This window comes from Acanthochromis polyacanthus, chromosome 8 (genome assembly GCF_021347895.1).
Source record: "Acanthochromis polyacanthus isolate Apoly-LR-REF ecotype Palm Island chromosome 8, KAUST_Apoly_ChrSc, whole genome shotgun sequence".
Taxonomy (NCBI): Eukaryota; Metazoa; Chordata; class Actinopteri; family Pomacentridae; genus Acanthochromis; species Acanthochromis polyacanthus.
In genome coordinates this window covers 40,237,565-40,258,124 of record NC_067120.1, presented here as the reverse complement: position 1 = coordinate 40,258,124, position 20,560 = coordinate 40,237,565, and the positions used below count along the sequence as shown (strand labels likewise).

General features: G+C 41.9%; 2 protein-coding genes and 2 long non-coding RNA genes across 25 annotated transcripts in view; 2 read left to right on the top strand and 2 right to left on the bottom strand.

The window, feature by feature from the left end:
• Positions 1–16,559, top strand: part of LOC127535221 (uncharacterized) — an 86,758-nt gene extending 70,199 nt beyond the window's left edge. The window contains exon 5 of the long non-coding RNA XR_007944000.1: positions 16,208–16,559. This is a non-coding gene — a long non-coding RNA (uncharacterized LOC127535221). The remainder of the gene's footprint in view (positions 1–16,207) is intronic.
• LOC110970697 (NACHT, LRR and PYD domains-containing protein 12-like) overlaps positions 1–20,560 on the bottom strand; it is a 274,641-nt gene that overhangs the window by 213,797 nt on the left and 40,284 nt on the right. For 12 of the 22 annotated variants that reach the window (XR_007943996.1, XR_007943994.1, XR_007943995.1 and 9 more), the window contains one exon: positions 255–428. The exons of 8 other annotated variants lie outside the window; for them this stretch is intronic. Coding sequence is in view for 8 of the 14 variants with exons in the window: in XM_051952563.1 (XP_051808523.1) it covers positions 255–428 (174 nt within the window). In the remaining 6 variants the exon portion in view is untranslated. Of the gene's footprint in view, positions 1–254; positions 429–15,732; positions 20,142–20,560 lie in introns of those variants that run through there. 2 more of the 22 variants (XM_051952557.1, XM_051952559.1) reach the window with 1 other exon arrangement.
• The window catches only part of LOC127535223 (uncharacterized), a 133,962-nt gene that overhangs the window by 90,288 nt on the left and 23,114 nt on the right, over positions 1–20,560 (top strand). The window lies entirely within an intron of this gene.
• On the bottom strand, positions 6,812–14,074 carry LOC127535220 (protein NLRC3-like). The gene is made up of 3 exons (XM_051952579.1): positions 13,658–14,074; positions 12,569–12,858; positions 6,812–8,533 (listed from the first exon to the last, which is right to left on the bottom strand). The coding sequence occupies exon 3, from the start codon at positions 8,236–8,238 to the stop codon at positions 6,958–6,960; it is 1,281 nt and encodes a 426-aa protein (XP_051808539.1). The 5' UTR covers positions 8,239–8,533; positions 12,569–12,858; positions 13,658–14,074; the 3' UTR covers positions 6,812–6,957.

Below are 20,560 nucleotides of genomic sequence, written 5' to 3'. Positions count from 1 at the left end.
TGTTCTTCATTTTGTATTTGATGTATTTTCATTGTTGTAAAATTTGTATTGAAAATGTATGTTCAGAATGTATCTGACACAGTCGTTGTTTGCTGCTGTGGAAGCAGAGTACAGGAAGACAATTCAGCAGAAGACAGTTACATGTATTCACTTCTTCTGCAGAAAATAAAGTGGAGAAAATTCAGCTGGGCTATTTCTATGATGACACACATATACATCAGTTACATCAGCACACAAAAAACATGATGTCTGACCTCAGAGTCTGCAGGACGCAGTCTTGACTCTCCAGAAAACCACAAAGATGTTTCACTCCTGAATCCTTCAGGTTGTTACTGCTCAGGTCCAGATGTTCTAGATGGGAGGGGTTGGACTTCAGAGCTGAGACCAGAGAATCACAGCTGATCTCTGACAACCTGCAGTCCTCCAATCTGAAAAAAGAACAAAAGATGGAGATAAAATCATTGATGATCCATCAGATGTGTTCAGGTTTTGAATGTGCAGATCAACATTACTTTGTCCTCATCATTCATCCATCCATTCTCTATACACTGCTTTATCCTCACTAGGGTCATGGGGGGTGCTGGAGTCTATCCCAGCTGACTCGGGCGAAGGCAGAGGACACCCTGGACAGGTCACCAGTCTGTCACAGGGCTACATATACAGACACACAATCACACTCACATTCACACCTTCGGACAATTTAGAGTAACCAATTAACCTCAGCATGTTTTTGGACTGTGGGAGGAAGCCGGAGTACCCGGAGAAAACCCACGCATGCACAGAGAGAACATGCAAACTCCATGCAGAAAGATCCCAGGCCGCGATTTGAACCAAGATCTTCTTGCTGCAAGGCGAAAGTGCTAACCACTACTACACTGTGCAGTCCCTCCTCATCAATCAGCTTTTCTCTAAAAGCAGCACACTAATCAACTTCCACACTGTTGACAACTAAACTCCTCTTTGACTTCCTGAGGCTCCACTGCAGCTCAGCACAAACACTGTGGAAACACAAACATACTGACTGGATGTGTGGAAGTCACACTGCTGAAGCCTCACATCACTTTCACATCAGCTTTACATTCAGACACACATCAGGACTGTGGATTCTGTCCTCCATCTGGAACTCTGCAGTCAGCTGATCAGGGCATTTATTCACACTTCAACAATCTCAAACATCTTCACACTGTTTTCAGGAAAATACTCTAAATTTATCAACAAAACTTCAAACTTCAGTCAAGGATTTAACTGAATATATTGATAAACCATCAACAGTGAACTGACCTGAGAGTCTCCAGTTTACAGTTTGGACTCTGCAGTCCATCACAAAGATGCTTCACTCCTGCATCCTCCAGGGTGTAATTCCAGCCCAGATCCAGTTCTATCAGATGGGAGGGGTTGGACTTCAGAGCTGAGGCCACGACTTCATAGTGACTCTCTGAGAGTCCACAGTCAGGAAGTCTGTAATGAGACATAAATGATAAAACATGTTGCTATGAAAGAGGACACTTTATGTTTCCTTCATGCATTTGACAGCAGAACATCTGGACTGGTCCTGTTGGACATTTACTTCTTCACATCAGTGCTTCAGCTGATCTTCTCTGACTGTTTGACATCAAACTGAATTCTCATCAGCCTCTCTCACAACTGCACACTTTGAATCTTTCTTTGATTTCATCTGCAGATGGAGGACAGAAGATGGACTTCCATTCAGGCTTCCATACTGTCCACAGTCTGTCAGTGTGATCTGATCCCATGTTTGACTCCAAAACGTTCTCAGGAGAACATCTGGATGAGGAGAACATTTTCTGTCCCGTTTTTACTAGACTCAGGATATAGGAAAGCCAGCGTGTCGTCATTTGTTATGGTCACGTGGTACAAGGCCGCTGCTGGTTGGCAAGAACCAGAAGTAACATAACGGCTTGCTACGAGAACGGTATTGGGTTTGAAACAAATACATAAAGTTATCGCTTTTCATGAAAGAAATTGCACATGTATTTACCACAATGGTAATATCATGTGTAGTTGTTGGTTGTACGAAGCGTTTTGAGAAAGGATCAGGCTTGAAATTTCACCGAATACCGATTTCAGGAGAGAGAAGATGGCGGTGGCTTCAGCCATCAACAGGAAAAATTGTACCCCAGTAAGCAGCAGAGATCGTGTTTGTGGCTCCCACTTTTCTTCAGGTAAACTATTCAACAGTTTAGCATGTTTAGTATGTCCAACTTTGAGCTTATTTACCAAAAGATATTGATTTAGTGTCGCATCCTTCGTGTGAAGCGATCTCTACACTTTCGGTTTGGTTCAGCGTTGCCATGTGTTACCGATCGCTTTTTAGGCGATGAAAGTGCACTAAAGTCGAATGAAGTATCTTCAATAACATCTCCTTAAGCCAGCAGCCTCATATTTGTAACCATATTTGTTTCTGTATGCGTCTAGTGATAGTTTTTTTTTACAATTTTCCTATTTTCGATCACCAATGCTGTGGGTCTGTTACTGTTACATAGAAGCCATACTGCAGACAAAAATACAGCAACTTCTTGATGTTTCTTTGACATCTTGTTGAAGATTAACAGAAGATATATTATTTTTAATTCATAATTATATATTTTTGGGTGGGTGGGTGAACTGCCCAGGGGTGTCAATCAAGTAAAAATAAATGTCGGTGAAGGAAATGTCCGGCCACAATGAAGGATCGTCAACCCACCCAGTCTTCAAATTGTAGGGATCTGTCAAGGTTTTACTGTTTCCCTGATATCTCAGCTTACTCACGTTTATTTGTCAGGCCTCAGGTGATAAGGATTGAGCATAATTGGACAAGGATAGTTCGCATTGTTATCGTCAGCCATTGTTCCTCTGGTTCCTCTTGCCAACCAGCGCGGTAATCACATGACTTCGTGACATCACTGTTTGTAAACACTGGCGTCTCCCATTGTGACCGAGTTGACTTCAGTCAACAGTTCCAGTAGAAAGATGATGATGTCTCTGCTGTGGACCTGCTGCTGTCAGCTTCACCTCCATCACTCAACATTTACAGTCTGCTGTCAAACGCTACACAAACCAAACTGATCACTGGACAACATCACACCTGAACACCATTAATATGAACATCAGGAAATATTCTCCTGTGATGACAGACCACTGTGTCAACTTTAGTCCTCAACGTTCTTTATAGAGATTCTGAAAAACTTGTTGATCACAAAAACAAAGAACAAACCAGTAAAGTTGAATTATTTCCACCATAATGTCTCACAAACATGTTATCAAGGTTTGTAGCGTTAAAAACACAACTCTGTGCTTTGTGTCCATCACATCTCTGGAAAAAGTCTGACTTCTAGCATTCTGCTCTGAAATATTCACACCTCTGAGCATTTCCTGATTCCACTCTTCTCTGCAGCAACAACAAAACAGAGTTTCTCTGTGAGGAACTGAACATCAGGAAAGATGTCACATCTGGACTCTGGAACCACTTCCCTCTTTAGAACCAACAGCTGACTTCAGATCAATAAAATGCTCCATGACTCAGTCCAACACACTTTGCAGCGTCAGTCTTTGTCTGATCAGTAGTTTATGGAGCCTCATGTCCAAGTTAAAAAGCTTCAGACAGAAACTGTTGGACAAGAGACTCAATCACTGCATTGATCTCAGGATTATTCTCTACCTGAGAAACCAAATCACTGTTACAGCATCAATATCATCTCATCACTGCCATGGACAGTTATGTTGGAGTCTTTACGATATTTATTTATCAATCCACAACATTTCAAAAACTACTTCTGAGTCTTTTAAAGGGACAAAAATTGAATATTACATGTAACACTAACGGCAAAGAACAAGTTTCATCAGGAAAACGAAAATAATGTGAAATAACAACTAAGAACCAAAACTACACTCAACAAAAATATAAACGCAACACTTTTGTTTTTGCTCCCATTTTTATGAGATGAACTCATAGATGTAAAACTTTGTCCACATACACAATATCACCATTTCTCTCAAATATTGTTCACAAATCTGTCTAAATGTGTGATAGTGAGCACTTCTCCTTTGCTGAGATAATCCATCCCACCTCATAGGTGTGCCATATCAGGATGCTGATTAGACACCATGATTAGTGTACAGGTGTGCCTTAGACTGCCCACAATAAAAGGACACTCTGAAAGGTGCAGTTTTATCACACAGCACAATGATTTGAGGGAGAGTGCAATTGACATGCTGACAGCAGGAAAGTCAACCAGAGCTGTTGCTCGTGTATTGAATGTTCATTTCTCTACCATAAGCTGTCTCCAAAGGAGTTTCAGAGAATTTGGCAGTACATCCAACCAGCCTCACAACCGCAGACCACGTGTAACCACACCAGCCCAGGACCTCCACATCCAGCATGTTCACCTCCAAGATGGTCTGAGACCAGCCACTCGGACAGCTGCTGAAACAATCAGTTTGCAGAACCAAAGAATTTCTGCACAAACTGTCAGAAAGCGTCTCAGGGAAGCTCATCTGCATGCTCGTCGTCCTCATCGGGGTCTCCACCTGACTCCAGTTTGCCGTCGTAACTGACTTGAGTGGGCAAATGCTCACATTTGATGGCCTCTGGTACGTTGGAGAGTAGGGCTGGGCGATATGACCAAAATTTTATATCCCGATATAGTTTATTTATATCCCGATACGATATACATCACGATATAGCATATTTTTTTGGTAAATTCAATGAATGAATGGGACCGGGTAGCGGCATACCTTACAAAGTACGGTAGTCTGATCCTTGTCGATCTTTTTAAATCCAAACCACCGCCATATGACAGAAGTTCCCCCTCTTAGTGAGTATAAAACACCCAAAATGTGTTTTGAACTAGAGGCCAAATGCTGTGGTTTATTTAGTATGACAGTGAAGAAACATTTTCATTATATTCCGCTCCGTAAGTCTGGATGGGATCTGTAGTGACTGCGCATGCGTGATTCATCTGCCGTCTGGCCGCAGAGGATGTGGGTCTCCCCCTCCCCTCACTGGGACTGCTGTGGGTTACTGGACTGACAGCCTGTGCTTTGGGACGGGGAGAAGCTCACAGCAGGCATCTGCTGCTCGTTGAGGACAGTAACTGCAGAATGATCTGAGTTTTCCTGTCAGAGTCTCCAAAACGGCACAAAAAGTCACTAGATTTGTCGCTAGTCACTTTTGACAAAAAAAGTCGCTAGGACGCTTTGAAAGTCATTAGATTTAATGAGAAAGTCCCTCAGTTGGCAACACTGCTGCTGCCACGTGTCTGGGCTTGCCGTAAGCACGTCGGTGACGTAAAATACAGCTGTAAAGCGTGTTTTGCAACACCGCGAGATAAACGATAGGATCTTCACATAAAACGATAGACATTTTCTATCGTCCAGATGATATCCATCGTCATATCGCCCAGCCCTATTGGAGAGGTGTTCTCTTCACGGATGAATCCCGGTTTACACTGTTCAGGACAGATGGCAGACAGCGTGTGTGGCGTCGTGTGGTGTGAGCGGTTTCTGATGTCAGTGTTGTAGATGGAGTGGCCCATGTGGCGGTGGGTTATGTTAATGGGCAGGCATCTGTTATGGACAAGAACACAGGGTGCATTTATTGATTCATTTTTTGAATGCACAGAGATAACCGTGACCAGATCCTGAGGCCCCATTGTTGTGCCATACATCCAAGAACATCAGCTCATGCTGCAGCAGGATAATGCACGGCCCCATGCTGCAAGGATCTGTACACAATTGTTGGGAAGCTGAAAACGTCCCAGTTCTGCATGGCCAGCATAATCACCGACATGCACCCATTGAGCATGTTTGGATGCTCTGGAATCGGCGTATACGACAGCGTGGAACCAGTTCCCGCCAATATCCACAACTTCACACAGCCATTGAAGAGGAGTGGACCCCCCCCACTGAAACAAAACTGCACCTTTCAGAGTGTCCTTTTATTGTGGACAGTCTAAAGCACACCTGTGCACTAATCATGGTGTCTAATCAGCATCTTGATGTGGAACACCTGTGAGGTGGATGGATAATCTCAGCAAAGGAGAAGTGTTTCACTATCACAGATTAGACAGATTTGAACAATATTTGATAGAAATGGTGATATGTGTATGTGGACAAAGTTTCAGATCTTTGAGTTCATCTCATAAAAAAATGGGAGCAAAAACGAAAGTGTTGCGTTTATATTTTTGTTGAGTGTAATTCAGATTCAGTTCACATCAGTGACAGCAAGAATTCCTTCAATCATTTCTGTCAGACTTCAGAAATGTTTGTTAATGACACAGATCTGATTCTAAACTCTGAAGAGGAGAGAAATAATCTGATCAAATCTGTTTGATTAGAAAAGATTTCAGGATCTCCTCATGTGATAATAACTTTACTGCTTCACTGAAAACTGTAAAATGCTTCCACATAAAGAACCTCTACAGTTCTTCATGAGTTTCAGCAGATCTGCATGTTTCCTCCATCAGCCAACGGAAGAACCTCAGAAGAAAAAACTGTCTGATGGAACAATTATTAGAATGACACAGAAAAACTGTCTTCATTCATTTGTCAGCTTTAAAACTCAACATTTTCACAACATTTGAAGCAGCAGAAGAACATCTGAGACTAAACACAGCTGACATAATGTTTGAAATAAACAAGTGGAACATGAAGAAGAATGAGATGTTCTAGTGAGAACATGTGAAGAACTGAACTCCTGATCTACTCTGACTGATCATGTTCATCACATCTGGACTCACCGAGCCTTTCTGCAGTTCCTCACAGCTGGAATCAGTCTCTGTTTTCCCTCATATGATGTTCTGTACTTGTCCAGGTCCAACTCATCCAGAACCTTCTCTGACATCTGCAACATGTCGGCCAGAGCTGAGCAGTGGATCACAGAGAGTTTCTTCTTCGATCTGTTCTCTGACTGCAGGAACTCTTGGATCTCCTGATGTACTGAGAGATCCTTCATCTCCATCAGACAGTGGAAGATGTTGATGCATCTGTCTGGAGAAATGTTGGTTTCTTCATCTTCAGGTTGTTGATGACTCTCTGGATCACTTCTGAACATTTCTCTGTCCGACGCAGCAGACCTCCTAAGAGTCTCTGGTTGGACTCCAGACAGAGACCATGAAGGAAGCGAACAAACAGGTCCAGGTGACCATTTCTACAGCTGAGGCATTTATTCATGACTCTGTCCAGGAAAATATCCAGGGGTGAGTTCATGTAGTCTTCTCCCAGGAACTTCTTCAGCACCTCAGTGTTTCCGTTGGTGTAACAGTGGAACATGTAGACTGCAGCCAGAAACTCCTGAACACTCAGATGGACGAAGCAGAACACCTTATCCTGGTACAGCCCACTCTCCTCTTTAAAGATCTGTGTGAACACTCCTGAGTACACTGAGGCTGCTTCCAGATCGATGCCACACTCTGTCAGGTCGGACTCATAGAAGATCAGGTTTCCTTTCTGCAGCTGCTCAAAAGCCAGTTTCCCCAGAGACTCAATCATCCTCCTGCTGTCTGGACTCCAGTGTGGATCTGTCTCTTTTCCTCCTTCATACTTGACCCTCTTGATTTTGACCTGAACCACCAGGTGGTGGATGAACATCTCAGTCAGGGTTCTGGGCAGATCTCCTCCCTCTTTGGTTCTCAGCAGCTTCTCCAGAACTGTAGCAGTGATCCAGCAGAACACTGGGATGTGGCACATGATGTGGAGGATTCGTGATGTCTTCATGTGGGAGATGATGCTGCTGGCCTGCTCCTCATCTCTGGATCTCTTCCTGAAGTACTCCTCCTTCTGTGGGTCGGTGAACCCTCTGACCTCCGTCATCATGTGCACACAGTCAGGAGGGATCTGATTGGCTGCTGCAGGTCGTGTGGTTATCCAGATGCGAGCAGAGGGAAGCAGCTTCCCCCTGATCAGGTTTGTCAGCAGCACATCCACTGAGGTGGACTCTCTAACATCAGTCAGGACCTCATTGTTGTGGAAGTCCAGAGGAAGACGACACTCATCCAGACCGTCAAAGATCAACACAACCTGGAAGTCTTCAAAGCTGCACATTCCTGCTGCTTTGGTTTCACTGAAGAAGTGATGAACAAGTTCCACCAAACTGAACTTTCTCTCTTTCACCACATTCAGCTCTCTGAAAGTGAATGGAAACATGAGCTGTATGTCCTGGTTGGTTTCACCTTCAGCCCAGTCCAGAGTGAACTTCTGTGTTAACACTGTTTTCCCGATGCCAGCCACTCCCTGTGTCATCACTGTTCTGATTGGTATGCCTTTTCCAGATGGGTCTACAAGAATGTTTTCTGGTTTGATGGCTGTTTCTGCTCTGATACTTGTTTCTGCTCTGGCTGCTTTCCTGGATGCTGCTTCAATCTGTCTGACCTCATGTTCATCATTGAACTCTGCAGTCCCTCCTCTGTGATGTACAGCTCTGTGTAGATCTCATTCAGGAGGGTCAGCTGTCCTGCTTTAGCGATGCCCTCAAACACGCACTGGAACCTCTTCTTTAGGTTAGACTTGAGTTTGTCTTTAAACCCGGACAGAATATCTGAATCAAAAACAAGAAATTACACAAATGAGAAGAAACTGTTAAAAATGTAAATAAATGAATAAAATCATATTCTGGCAATATGCATCTTATTGGACTGTCAGGTCCTCACTGGGTGGAAGGTTTTATTGTAAACTCATCCTTTGTGTCTTTGAATCAGAAAGGATGAAGCAAACACAGACTGAGTCCCAGCAAAGACGAACAGTTTTACTGGGGTTTGACAGACATTAAAATCGGAGTTTAACGACAGCAAACAGAGTCAGAGGAAAAATCTACACATTTATATACAACTGAGGACATCTGAAGGGTGAAGAAGTGATGCATGAAAAACAAACAAGTTCAACAGAGACAGGCTTTCTTTGTGGAAGTGGGACTGACAAAACTTAAAACCTCAGGCAGAGATAATGGGGATCATGAAGGTGGTTATCATCTTTCTTTGTTAACCAGGTTTTTATCTTCAGACAGTGTGTTCAATCACATAAAATGGATCTTTTAATGAGTCATGTGACTCTTCTTCTGCACAAAATGAACAAATCATGTGTCACCAACTTCAGTCAACAGGTTGTTATAATGTAGAACTATAAAAAATATTCAAAAATATAACTACAAATGATTCCAGAGAGTAATTTTGGTATTAAACTGTTAATGCTGTGAGTTAAAAGTATTTTCCCACTCAATGACTCTCAATGCAGCTGTTTATTTTTAACTTACAGCTGAACACTGGAGCTGTTAAACTTTAAACTTCATTCATTCATTTAAACACGATACTCAATATTTAAGTCTCTCCCATTATAAAGGATGTCACTAATGTTTACACTTAAAGCAAAGTGAAATGAATCTTATTGACTGCAGCACCAGCAGTAGAACAGACTGGAGAGCCAGTTAGGACCAAACATGAAACCCAGATTTAAGAATTTTCTGCAGATTGGAAAAGATTCTCCCTTCTATAATTTCACCTGACCAAACTGGATTCATTAAGAACCGCCACTCTTTTTTTAACTTGCGGCGTCTTTATAATATTATTTATACTCCTCACCACAGTATTCCTGAATGTCTTGTTAGTATGGATGCTGAAAAGGCATTTGATAGGGTTGAGTGGGAGTATTTGTTTTACTTTGGAGAGTTTGGTTTTGGTTTCTTTTGTTCCTGGATAAAACTTCTTTATGCGTGTCCTTTGGCATCAGTGTTAACAAACGGTCGTTATTCCGACTATTTTAGACTTTACCGCGGAATGAGGCAGAGCTGTCCTTTAAGCCCATTGCTTTTGCCTTGGCAATTGAGCCATTAGCAATTGCTGTTCGTGGGAGCGGGGATTTGGTAGGCATTTGTAGAGGCGGCATTGAGCATAGGGTTTCACTGTACGCTGACGATATTCTTTTATATCTTTTCCTACTGTGCTAAACATTCTGGATGGTTTTAGTCAGCTCTCTGGATATAAAATTAATTTCAATAAGAGTGAATTATTTCCCATTGATGAAAAGATTTGCATTCAAGATCTTGAAAATTTTCCATTTAAAATTGTCACTGATCATTTTAATTATCTTGGGATATGTCAATTTAATCATTTGTTTAAAAATAATCCCCCCCCTTGATCAGTGAAGCAAACTCTATCTAAATGGTCCACACTTTTTCTGTCCTAATTGGCAGAATAAATTTTATAAACATGATGTTACTTCCAAATTTCTATATTTGTTTCAGTGTCTCCCTATTTTGATTCCTAAATCTTTTTTAAATCCTTGGACTCTTTGATCCTCATTTATTTGGAATGGTAAACATCCAAGGCTGAGGAAAGTCTTTCTCCAAAGACCTAAGCCTGTGGGAGGCATGGCCCTGCCTAATTTCAATATTACTACTGGCAGCAAATATCAGAAGTATGCTGTATTGGAAATACTTTTACTTGGAACTCAATCCACCTATTTGGATTTCTATGGAGTCCCATGGGGAATGAAACCTCCCTACCGGCGATTTTAGGTTCACCACTCCCCTCGTCTTATCCATGTCCGGTAATAACAGTAGTTCGACAGTCTCTCAGAATTTGGTCTCAATTTAGGAAAAATTTCAGTCTCCAGTCTTTTTCATTACAAAGTCCAATTGCTGTATTTCCATCACTTTTTTCACATATGGCATAGAAAAGGTTTAAATCATTGCTTTATATTTGATGGTCAATTTGCAAGTTTCTCTCAACTCTCCACTAAATTTGACATTTCTTCTGCCATTTTTTTGGCTTTCTCCAGATCAGACACTTTGTACAGACCATGACCACACAGTTCCTCAAAACTCCTGATAATTCTGTTGATGATGTTTTATCAATCAAACAACCTCTAAGGGTATAATATCAGTTCTGTATAATTTAATTTCCAATTTGCAAAGCCCTCCTGTAGCCACCATTAAATCAAAATGATATTCTTATTGATTCTCTATTCTTGGCAGGTTCATACTACATCAATGTGCGCTCGTCACGCTCTTATTCAATTTAAGATTGTTCACTGTGTACACTTCTCCAAGGTTTTCACGTATTGTACTCAATTAGTGAGTGTAGCGCACCTGGTACTTTGCTTCACATGTACTGGTCCTGCCCTTCATTGGTACAATTTTGGCATTCTGTGTTTCTCACAATCTCTGAAGTTCTACAGCATGAAATCAAACCTGATACTATTTTTTAGCCCAGAGCTTAACTGCCAATACCAAGTAACAATGTTTTCTACTGTTATTGGCCAGACGTGCTATAGTACTTAAGTGGAAAGATTCTTCATCCCCTCGCATGCACAATGGATAAGATTATGTCCTGTTTAGATCTAGAAACAATCAGATATACAATCGTAGCTCTGAAACAAAATTTTATAGATTTCTTTCAGAGACTAACTATAGTTTCTGAATAGCCCACTGTTCCCTCCCCCCCCTATATTTTTCTTTTATTTATTTCCTTATTTTTTATTATTATTTTCTATATTTTCTTCCTGTAATATGTTTTATTTTAAATAAATATTTTGTTATGAGAAATATAAAAAAGTCCTTTGTACTTTGTATTATGTGTTGCATTAATATTTTGTTTAATAAATAAAAAGACTTGAAAGAAGAATTTTTTTGAATGCATGTGGGTTGCCATGGCAACACAACACATTACAATGTGTTATTCAGTGCAGTTCACTCATGTACAGATCAACAAGTTTGCAGATAAAACTTCATCTGAGTATCTGGATCACTCAGAGAGAATTGTCAGAAGAAGAACTGGTGAAAGGAAGACGCTTCTTGCAGCTGATTCAATTCCCAACTCTGACCATGACCTCCTCTGGAGCAAGTTAGCAGAAATGTGAATTAGGCTTCTTCTTCTTATTGACTGCTGTGGAGATAATTTGTGTATATGTGTACTGAGAAATGTTTGTGTATATTTAGAGGTCTTAGAAGTATACGTTCTGCAGATCACTAACTCCACTCACACATGGACACACCTTCATGTGTACAGATGTGTGAATGATGGTTGTGTAATATTTTTAGTGTTGGTGTGAAGTCTGATGACATCTTTCTTGGAAAATGTGCACATTAGTTTGCCTTAAAGCCTTAAACTCAGAGACTGGAGACACCAGCTGCAGTTGTGTTTACTTTGGTCGTCCACATGGACAAAGTGTGTCTGGGATGAACCTCAGATCTATCTTCTGCAATTCATGAACTCATTTTGACTTAATCGTTTTCATGTACAGATTGTTATCTAATATTTTATCTTTATGCTAAATTTTGGGTCAGTTTCTGTTGGTTTAGTCTTCTCCTGGTTTTAATCAGAATTAGGTCAGAAAATATTGGCTGATCCAAGCCACTGATTCCCAGGTGCATCATGTGTTTTACGTTTTCCCCAGATTGAGTCACATCTCATTTGTTGGTCACAAGGAAACTTGACATTAATGGTTTGTGCTGCTACTGTGGATATTTTTGGTCCTATTGTTGCTTATTCCAGATGTATCATGTTAATTAATCATTCTAACATCTATGTGTTCTTCTTGGTATCTCTGGAACATCCCACTTAATCTTCACCTGACTTACCTGTAGGTTCTTTGATGGTTCTTGAGATTTTTGCTGGAACCGGATCATTTCTATCCATCTTCTTTAAAACCTCCTGAGTGACTTTAAGGGCATTTGTAGTACCATGGGTCTGGACCATTAGATCCACAGTGTTGATCCTGTTTGCCTTCTCCAGTCGACACTTTGGGATTGATTTGGAGTCTTCTAGGACATTGTCCTGATTCAAGAACCATTTGAATTTTTCAAACTCCTCTTCTTCCAACTCTTCAAAGTCCTCAGAAGGTCTTCTTTAGCCATCGTCATGTTTTATCCTGTAAAGATCCAAGAGATATGACAAAAAATAAATCATTGCTGTGAAAACAGGCCCAACGTTTACTTTCTGATTCACCACCAGTCTGCATGACTGAAGCAGTTTATATTGTATATATTTCATTAACAAGAGAAACTGGTTCATTTTTTGATTTCTGAGATATCTGGGATCACACAGGACATGTCATAAGCTAGCTCACAGCCAGTGACAAAGAGGAGAAACAAGTTTCAGATGCCACATCTGTGTTTAGTTTCAAAATATCAGGACCAACAATAAGAAGCCTGAGGTGTGAGGAATCCAAATGAAGTGTTGGTGGTGGTGATGAGTGAGGCATGTGTGTGAGTTACCAGGCAGAAATAAATGAGGAAACAAACTACAGGAAAGAGGTGTGGATCCTCAGAGAGAGAGAGATGATGTTTAGAGCAAAGTAACCAGAGTGGAGGCCTACAGAGGTAGAACCAGTTCAGTCTAATCATCCTCCCACCACCTTAATATGGTCAACATCTTAACTGTACAGTACTTTAAGATCCTAGTTTATCAAGGAGAACCCCAACAGAGGTTCCTTCTTCTGGACCTGGTTCTCTGCTGCACCAACACACCTTTAGTTACTGACATCTTTAAATATCTGTCCAGTTTTAAAATGTAGAAGAACAAGTGAAGCAGTTTTCAGTAAAGATCATTCACCAGATAAAAGCTTCCTCAGCAGTCAGTATTAAAACACTCCTGTGATTTAAAAACACCGAGAACACAAAGAAGGTTTTCTGACAGCAGAACAATAATAACATTAAACTAACACTCACCATGTTGTCCTCCTCTGTCGACTGTAAAATGGAGTCTGAACTGTTCGTTTCCTTCTAATGTTTTTGTCTCACTCAGAGCTGCTCCTCCTCTGTTTCCTGGAGACCACATGACTACATCTAACTCCAGCTGTGTGGTTTCCTTCCTTCAACATGCTCTGATGCTGCTCAGCTGAAGACACATTTACTAACTGTTCTGGACAGACTGATCAGAGACATGCTGCTGCTGCAGTTGTTGTTCCAGCACTGAAAGAAGAACGCTGTCAGCTGATCAGCATGTTTTCACTGATTAGGATCAAACTCTGTCAGGTGTGATCAGTGAACTGGAGCTCTGCAGAGTGAACCAAAGCTGTGATGCAGTGAGACATCCAGAGCTGTTCACCGTCTTTATGGGCATGAAGTTCAACTATATCACACAAACAGTCGCTGTGTGGCCTCACAGTCCACTTATCTCTGAGCTCAGCTGCTGCTTATCACCCTTCAACCATTAAACACTCGTCCACACAACACACTGCACACACACGTGACATTTAGGCTGCATCCATATCTCCACCCTCTGGACTTGCAGACTGAGCCCTCGCGGACTTCAGTCATACGTAATGTGACGTCTTTACCATCATCACGTAAAGTCTGCAAGAGCGGGAGTCTACTAGCCTAGCCGCGCTAGACCCATGCTCTGAACACCCAAGGGTCTAGGCACGCTCGACAGGGAGGGAGGCGGGCTAAAAGGTTGTCTATCAAATCACTCTGCAGCAATTGGGTAGGTATACAACCAATCAGCGCAACGAATAGGCTCCTAGAGCGCCGGAAATCAGAGGATGCGGTAGTTCGGTGAAGCCTTATTTATACAGTCAATGGGTGAAGCTCAAGTATATCACAGACGTGTTAACAGAAAGATTATTCAGAGTCGGTGCTAATGGAGCTCAACGACTGTTGTCGTTTTTGTTGTCGACCCTGGCAGAGAATTAAGTTCGTTGCCGTGGGTTGTGTAGCATGGCTAGGCTAGTTGTTTCCGGTTGTTTCTGTCAGAATCGTCACACCTCTGTTGTCACTTAGTTACGCCCGCCTTCTGACTCTACACTTCATGGTGATTGGTCCGGCCAGTTTTAGGAGAATCCAGCCTCGAGCCTTATGGAGGGTAACTAGACCCACCCTGGCAGAGAATTAAATTTGTTGACGTGGGCTGTCTTGCGCGGCTAGGCTAGGAGTCTACAGCATTATGAATGGAGCTAATAGACAGACTTGGAGTCCGTTTCAGTCGTTTCCGTGACACTGTTTGAAAAACTATCGTATACGCTATGATATTAATAAATTTGGGTATTACTTACATTGGAGGACTTGCTTTCGTCCATTTTCCGCCATTATTTTTCTCAGCTCATGATTTTGGCTTCAGACTGCACAGCTTTTATAGGCCAGACACAATAAAAAATCAAAAAATTTAAACGTCACGTCCGTATTGCAATGAATTGTGGGTAATCAAACTGGTGAAGTCTGCAGAAGTCTGCACCCCAAGGAGACTCTCTGGAAGTCTGCAGAAAGTCCGCTTGAGGCCCCTTGTGGACTGGATGAATCGTGGATTTGGACAGCCCTCAGCACTCCCGGATTTCCCGTGAACGCGCCCGCAAAGTCCGCGAGTTCACAAGTGCGGTGAAGTCCAGAGATTTGGATTCAGCCGTACACTCACTGAGCTTCACTGAACATCCATCCAACTTCCTGTCCTCAGACCACGTTAGTGTTCCACTTCATGGAGCTCACTTTAACTGCTTTTAGTTACACCGGCTGCTTTTATTCAGACTAACACTTCTGAATCACAACCAGATCACGTTTTGTTCTTCATCATGAACTCAAACATCAAAGCAGTAAAAGGTTCAGCACTTCTTTGAGAATGCAGCAGGAGATGATGGTAAAGTACAAGCAGCTCAACACTGCACAGTACTCCAGTAAAAGTACTCAGTTACTCCCTGAAGCTGACACCTGTGGAGACATGTCAGCTTCATGGTGTCCACTAACCAACAAAAATAATCCATCATGCATGTTCTCATATGAGGAGAATGAGAAGAAAACACAAATTCAACATGTTTGAAGAAGTTAAAACTTATTTAATCCCACCCCTAAAGTCAATCACCCATTTCAATCAGTTCCATGAAAAATATTCAATGAAAAACAAATTCACCGCCAATAATTTTGCTGAGGCAAAAATTTAATGGTTTTTCTTTATTTTCATGACTATCTACATTCTAGTTTCTCACTGAAGGCATCAAAACTATCAATGAACACATGGAATTATGTAGGTAACAAAAAAATGTGTAATAAATCAAAACATGTTTTATATTTTCGATTCTTCAAAACAGCCACCCTTTGCTTTGATTACTGCTCTGCACAGTGAAAGCTAAACAGGAAGTGGTTCACTGAGGATGTCATCCATTCAGTCTCCTTCACGAGCAGATGAGGTTTTCCTTCTGTTGGCTTCACTCAGAAGATCCTCACAGTGAACATGAGACACCTGAGATGAAGACAGACGTCACAGCATCAACAGCAGAGGTTCATTTTAAGGTGACCCTGGACAGATACTATATTTCCAACACGGTCTCACGGGGATTCGTGAAACTGTTACGTAAATTTTTTGTTTCTTTTTCGTGCGCACCAACACGATTTCGTCATGTTTTTCGTGCCGCTCACCACGAAATGTTTTTCGTGTTGCTCACAACGAAACCCGCTGTGGTAATCACAGCTGAAAGTGGTTTATACCAGCGGATTCATGACGATCTAAGCTGTCCATCGGCGTATACTGCTTGTGTGATCGCGTTTGCGGCCGCCGGCCGCCGGACATTCTTGAAATTCCTATGCAAATTGGTAAGTGTACCACCGAAAAAAAAAAAAAAAAAGTAAGTGTACCACCGGGTTATGGTTATGGTTAGGGTTATGGTTAGGGACGATGTCATGCAAAATATAGCGTTGGATTCGCCACGGTTTTACATTAAAAATATAATACACACATTCGTTTGAAATACGTTCTGGGTGGCACGAAAAGTCCGCCGTTTAAAATACATTGGTGCGCATTTCGTGGTGAGCGGCACGAAAAACATGACGAAATCGTGTTGGTGCGCACGAAACCGAAACTAAAACTTACGTGACAGTTTCACGAATCCTCGTGAGATCGGGCTGATATTTCATCTAGTTTATCAGCACTGAATGAAGGAAAGGCCTACAGTCACTTCACATTTAGAGAAGAGGATTTTATTCTCCATCTGATCTGGGCTGCAATTTAAACATTAGATGACATGTAATGTCACTGATTACTTTGGTCATATTCTGGGAGCTCATTTTTCCAATCTACGCTGCAATAAGAAGTACTACAACATGTCAGTCAGTCAATAAATTAAAAGTCCTCCAGTCTGAAGAAGTCCTAATACAGCATATTTCTGTTCTAAAACAGTCACTGCACCACCAGTGTCACTGTAAAAACCTGGCTGTGAAAACAGATTTTAGAGGAAAAAAATAAAGATTTGAGCAGAATCCCTGTCAGGACGAGGTGTAGAATCTGCACTCATATCTTTGTGTTGTTTCTCTGGCTTTCATTCCTGCCTTCAGTGGAAAAACTCAGACAAAAGAGGTCAAAGTATGGTCAGAGGAATCGTCTGCTCGTCTCCAAGGGTGCTTTGACTGCACCGACTGGGAGATGTTTAAAACCTGTTGCACAGACATTGATGAACTCACTGATGTCATTTGTTCGTATGTGACTTTTTGTGAGAATATGGTAATTCCCACCAAAACAATTAAGTTGTACCCCAATAGTAAACCATGGATGTCCAAGGAAGTCAGGGCCCTCCTACAGCAGAAGAAGCTGTCCTTTAAGCACGGAGGACCTTCTGAGGTACAAGTAGCAAAAAGAGAACTAAGAAATGGAATTTTACGGGCCAAAGAAAAATTTAAATCCAAAGTTGAGAGTAAACTGGCAGAGAAGAACCTTTCCGCTGCATGGTCTGGCATTAAGACTATGGCAGGCATAAAACAGACGAAGAGCACTGCCATCACTGTGGATGGTTTCGAGTCAAACAGGGACTTAGCCAGTGCCCTTAATAAATTCTATTTACGATTTGATCAATTTGACTTCAGTGAGCAAATCAGGAATTTGAGAGACAATCTTAAGGACGATCAACACTTTGCACTGGAGCACACAAAGGTACAAAAGTGTTTCCTCTCTCTGAAAACTAACAAAAGTCCTGGTCCTGATAAAATCTGTGGTACCCTACTTAAGTCGTGTGCAGAACAACTGAGTCCTATCTTTTATTACATTTTTAATATGTCACTGACTCAGCAAAAGGTGCCCAGGCTGTGGAAACAGGCAGAGATTATTCCTGTTCCAAAGGTCAACAGACCTAAAACTTTGAACGATTTTAGACCGGTCGCCCTCACCTCTCTTTTAATGAAATCGTTTGAAAAACTTGTCAAGTCAGAGCTCTTAGAGAGGACAGCAGGTGCACTTGACCCTCTGCAGTTTGCCTACAGGGCCCACAGAGGTGTTGAAGATGCCACACTTACTCTGCTAAACCTTTTATTCAAACATCTAGAGGGGAACAAAACCCACGTAAGACTGACTTTCATTGATTTTTCATCTGCTTTTAACTCCATCCAACCTCACATTTTAGCCACACGGCTCATTGAGCACTTTCACTTGAGCCATAACTCGGTGGGTTGGATTTTAGATTTTTTTAACAGAAAGAACACAGAGAGTCAAAGTGAATGACATTTTATCAGAGTCCCTATGTTCCTCCACTGGCTCTCCTCAGGGATGTGTTCTCTCCCCTTTACTTTTTATCCTTTACACAAACATGTGCAAAAGTGTTTATGAAAATAGACACATTTTAAAATTTGCAGATGACACTGTTATTGTCAGTTTGCTGCAGAATAATGAATCCAGCCATGGTCCAGTCCTGCAGGATTTCATCAGTTGGTGTGACCTTTCCTTCTTGGTGCTGAACATGTCAAAGACAAAGGACATGTTCATTGATTTTAGAACACAGGCTCCAAACTGCGACCCCACAATCATTAAGGGCCAGCCTGTTGAACGTATGGACTGCTACAAATATCTTGGGACTGTCATTGACGCCAAACTGACTTTTAGTAGGAATTGTGAAGAGCTGTGCAAGAAGAGACATCAGCGTTTATTTTACTTGCGGAAACTGTCCCGTTTTAATATTGACAGATCTATGCTGACCCTGTTCTATCATGCTTTTATTGAGTCTGTATTATCTTTTGCCCTGGTTACCTGGTTTGGAAATTTGTCTCTACAGGACAAAAATTCCCTCAATCAAATTATCAAGTGGGCTGGTCGGTTAATTGGGAAGCCTCAACCCACTATGCCAGCCTTGTATAGCACACAGCTGCAGCGTAAATTCAGCACCATTCTAAAAGACTGCTCACATCCCCTGAATGGGGAGTTCCAGCTCCTTCGTTCAGGCTGCCGGTTTGTGGTCCCTAAGGGACGGACAAAACGCTATAGGTGCAGTTTTGTACCCTCAGCTATTTTAATGCTTAACTGCAAGTCCACCAGGTGAACACTCTTGTACAGATTGTTTTTAGGTAGATCAGGATATGTTGGAGCAGTTTCCCTTTTCTTGTATTTCTGATTATGCTTTTTGTGTGATTTGTCTGGTCTGAATGTTTGTTGGGTGTTTTGTTATTTCACTTGTTGTTGGGATCGTCAAGTTCCTTTTTGCACAACAATTTTACCATTTGGTACAATAAAGAAACCTTGAACCTTGAACCTCGTGCAGCAGTGATCCGTCTCCATCTAGTGGCAGAAACAAAAACTCTTAGTCTCATCTTAGATTGAACCACCTCATCTTCATCTTTGCTGAATCCAGAGACTGACTTCCTGCAGACACACCTGCTCAGTGGAACCTGCTCAACATGTCAGAAGCAGTCCAGGTTTAGTTGGATTACAGAGACTAAATCAGTTTCAGAGTCAAAGTCTTTCAACAGCAGAGCCTGTCATTTAAAGGTGATGTGAGTGTCCACAGGCCAGCTCTGACAGGAGGTAACCATCTCAACTCCACACTTTCTGGATTTTACGTCAGGTTCAGGTTGTTGAAAAGGAATGGATCGACCTCACTAAGAGCAGTTTTCAGACGTGAAACAGCATCAGGTCCTTTTCTATGAACCCGGTCGATGAGCTGCCGTGCTTTATCTGCTCCAATCTGTGCTCTGATGGCATCCTTCTCTTCTTCACTGAAAACTCTCTGGTCATAGAGTCTGTCCAGGAGTTGGTTGACAGGAACGTCTGACAATCCCTGAATCATCCGTGTCCGCACTGATAACAGCCAGTCCTGTGGTTGGTCACTCTGTGGTTGGACACTCTGTGGTTGGTCACTCTGTGGTTGGACACTCTGTGGTTGGACTCTCTGTGGTTGGTCACTCTGTGGTTGGACAATCTGTGGTTGGACACTCTGTGGTTGGTCTGTCTGCTCTGTGTCCCTTCTTTGATCTGGAAGAAAATGGGGAAAAACATGTTTAATGACAAACTAGTATTTCTACAGCAGCATTGTTCTACTTCAGTTTGCTGCAGCAAAAACTTTTAGTCTGTTTTTCTGATGTTTCCACATGGACAGTTTTCTTCCAGCAACCAGCGTTAGATATTCCAGAATTTATGAGAATGCTGTAACAGTGCACATGCTCAGAACAGGCAGATAACCAACAAGAACCACATCTAGAACAGAGACCCACACTGGCTCCATCAGACTGTGAAGTAGTACAATAGCACCAACCACACATGTAATGTCTGCGGCTGCCTGTGTACACATCTGCAAAAGAGTGCAATCAAGGATTTTTAAACCAAACTATTAACAACACACTGAAACACCCTGGCAGAATTTTTATATCAAAAGGAAGGGATTAAAGGTGATA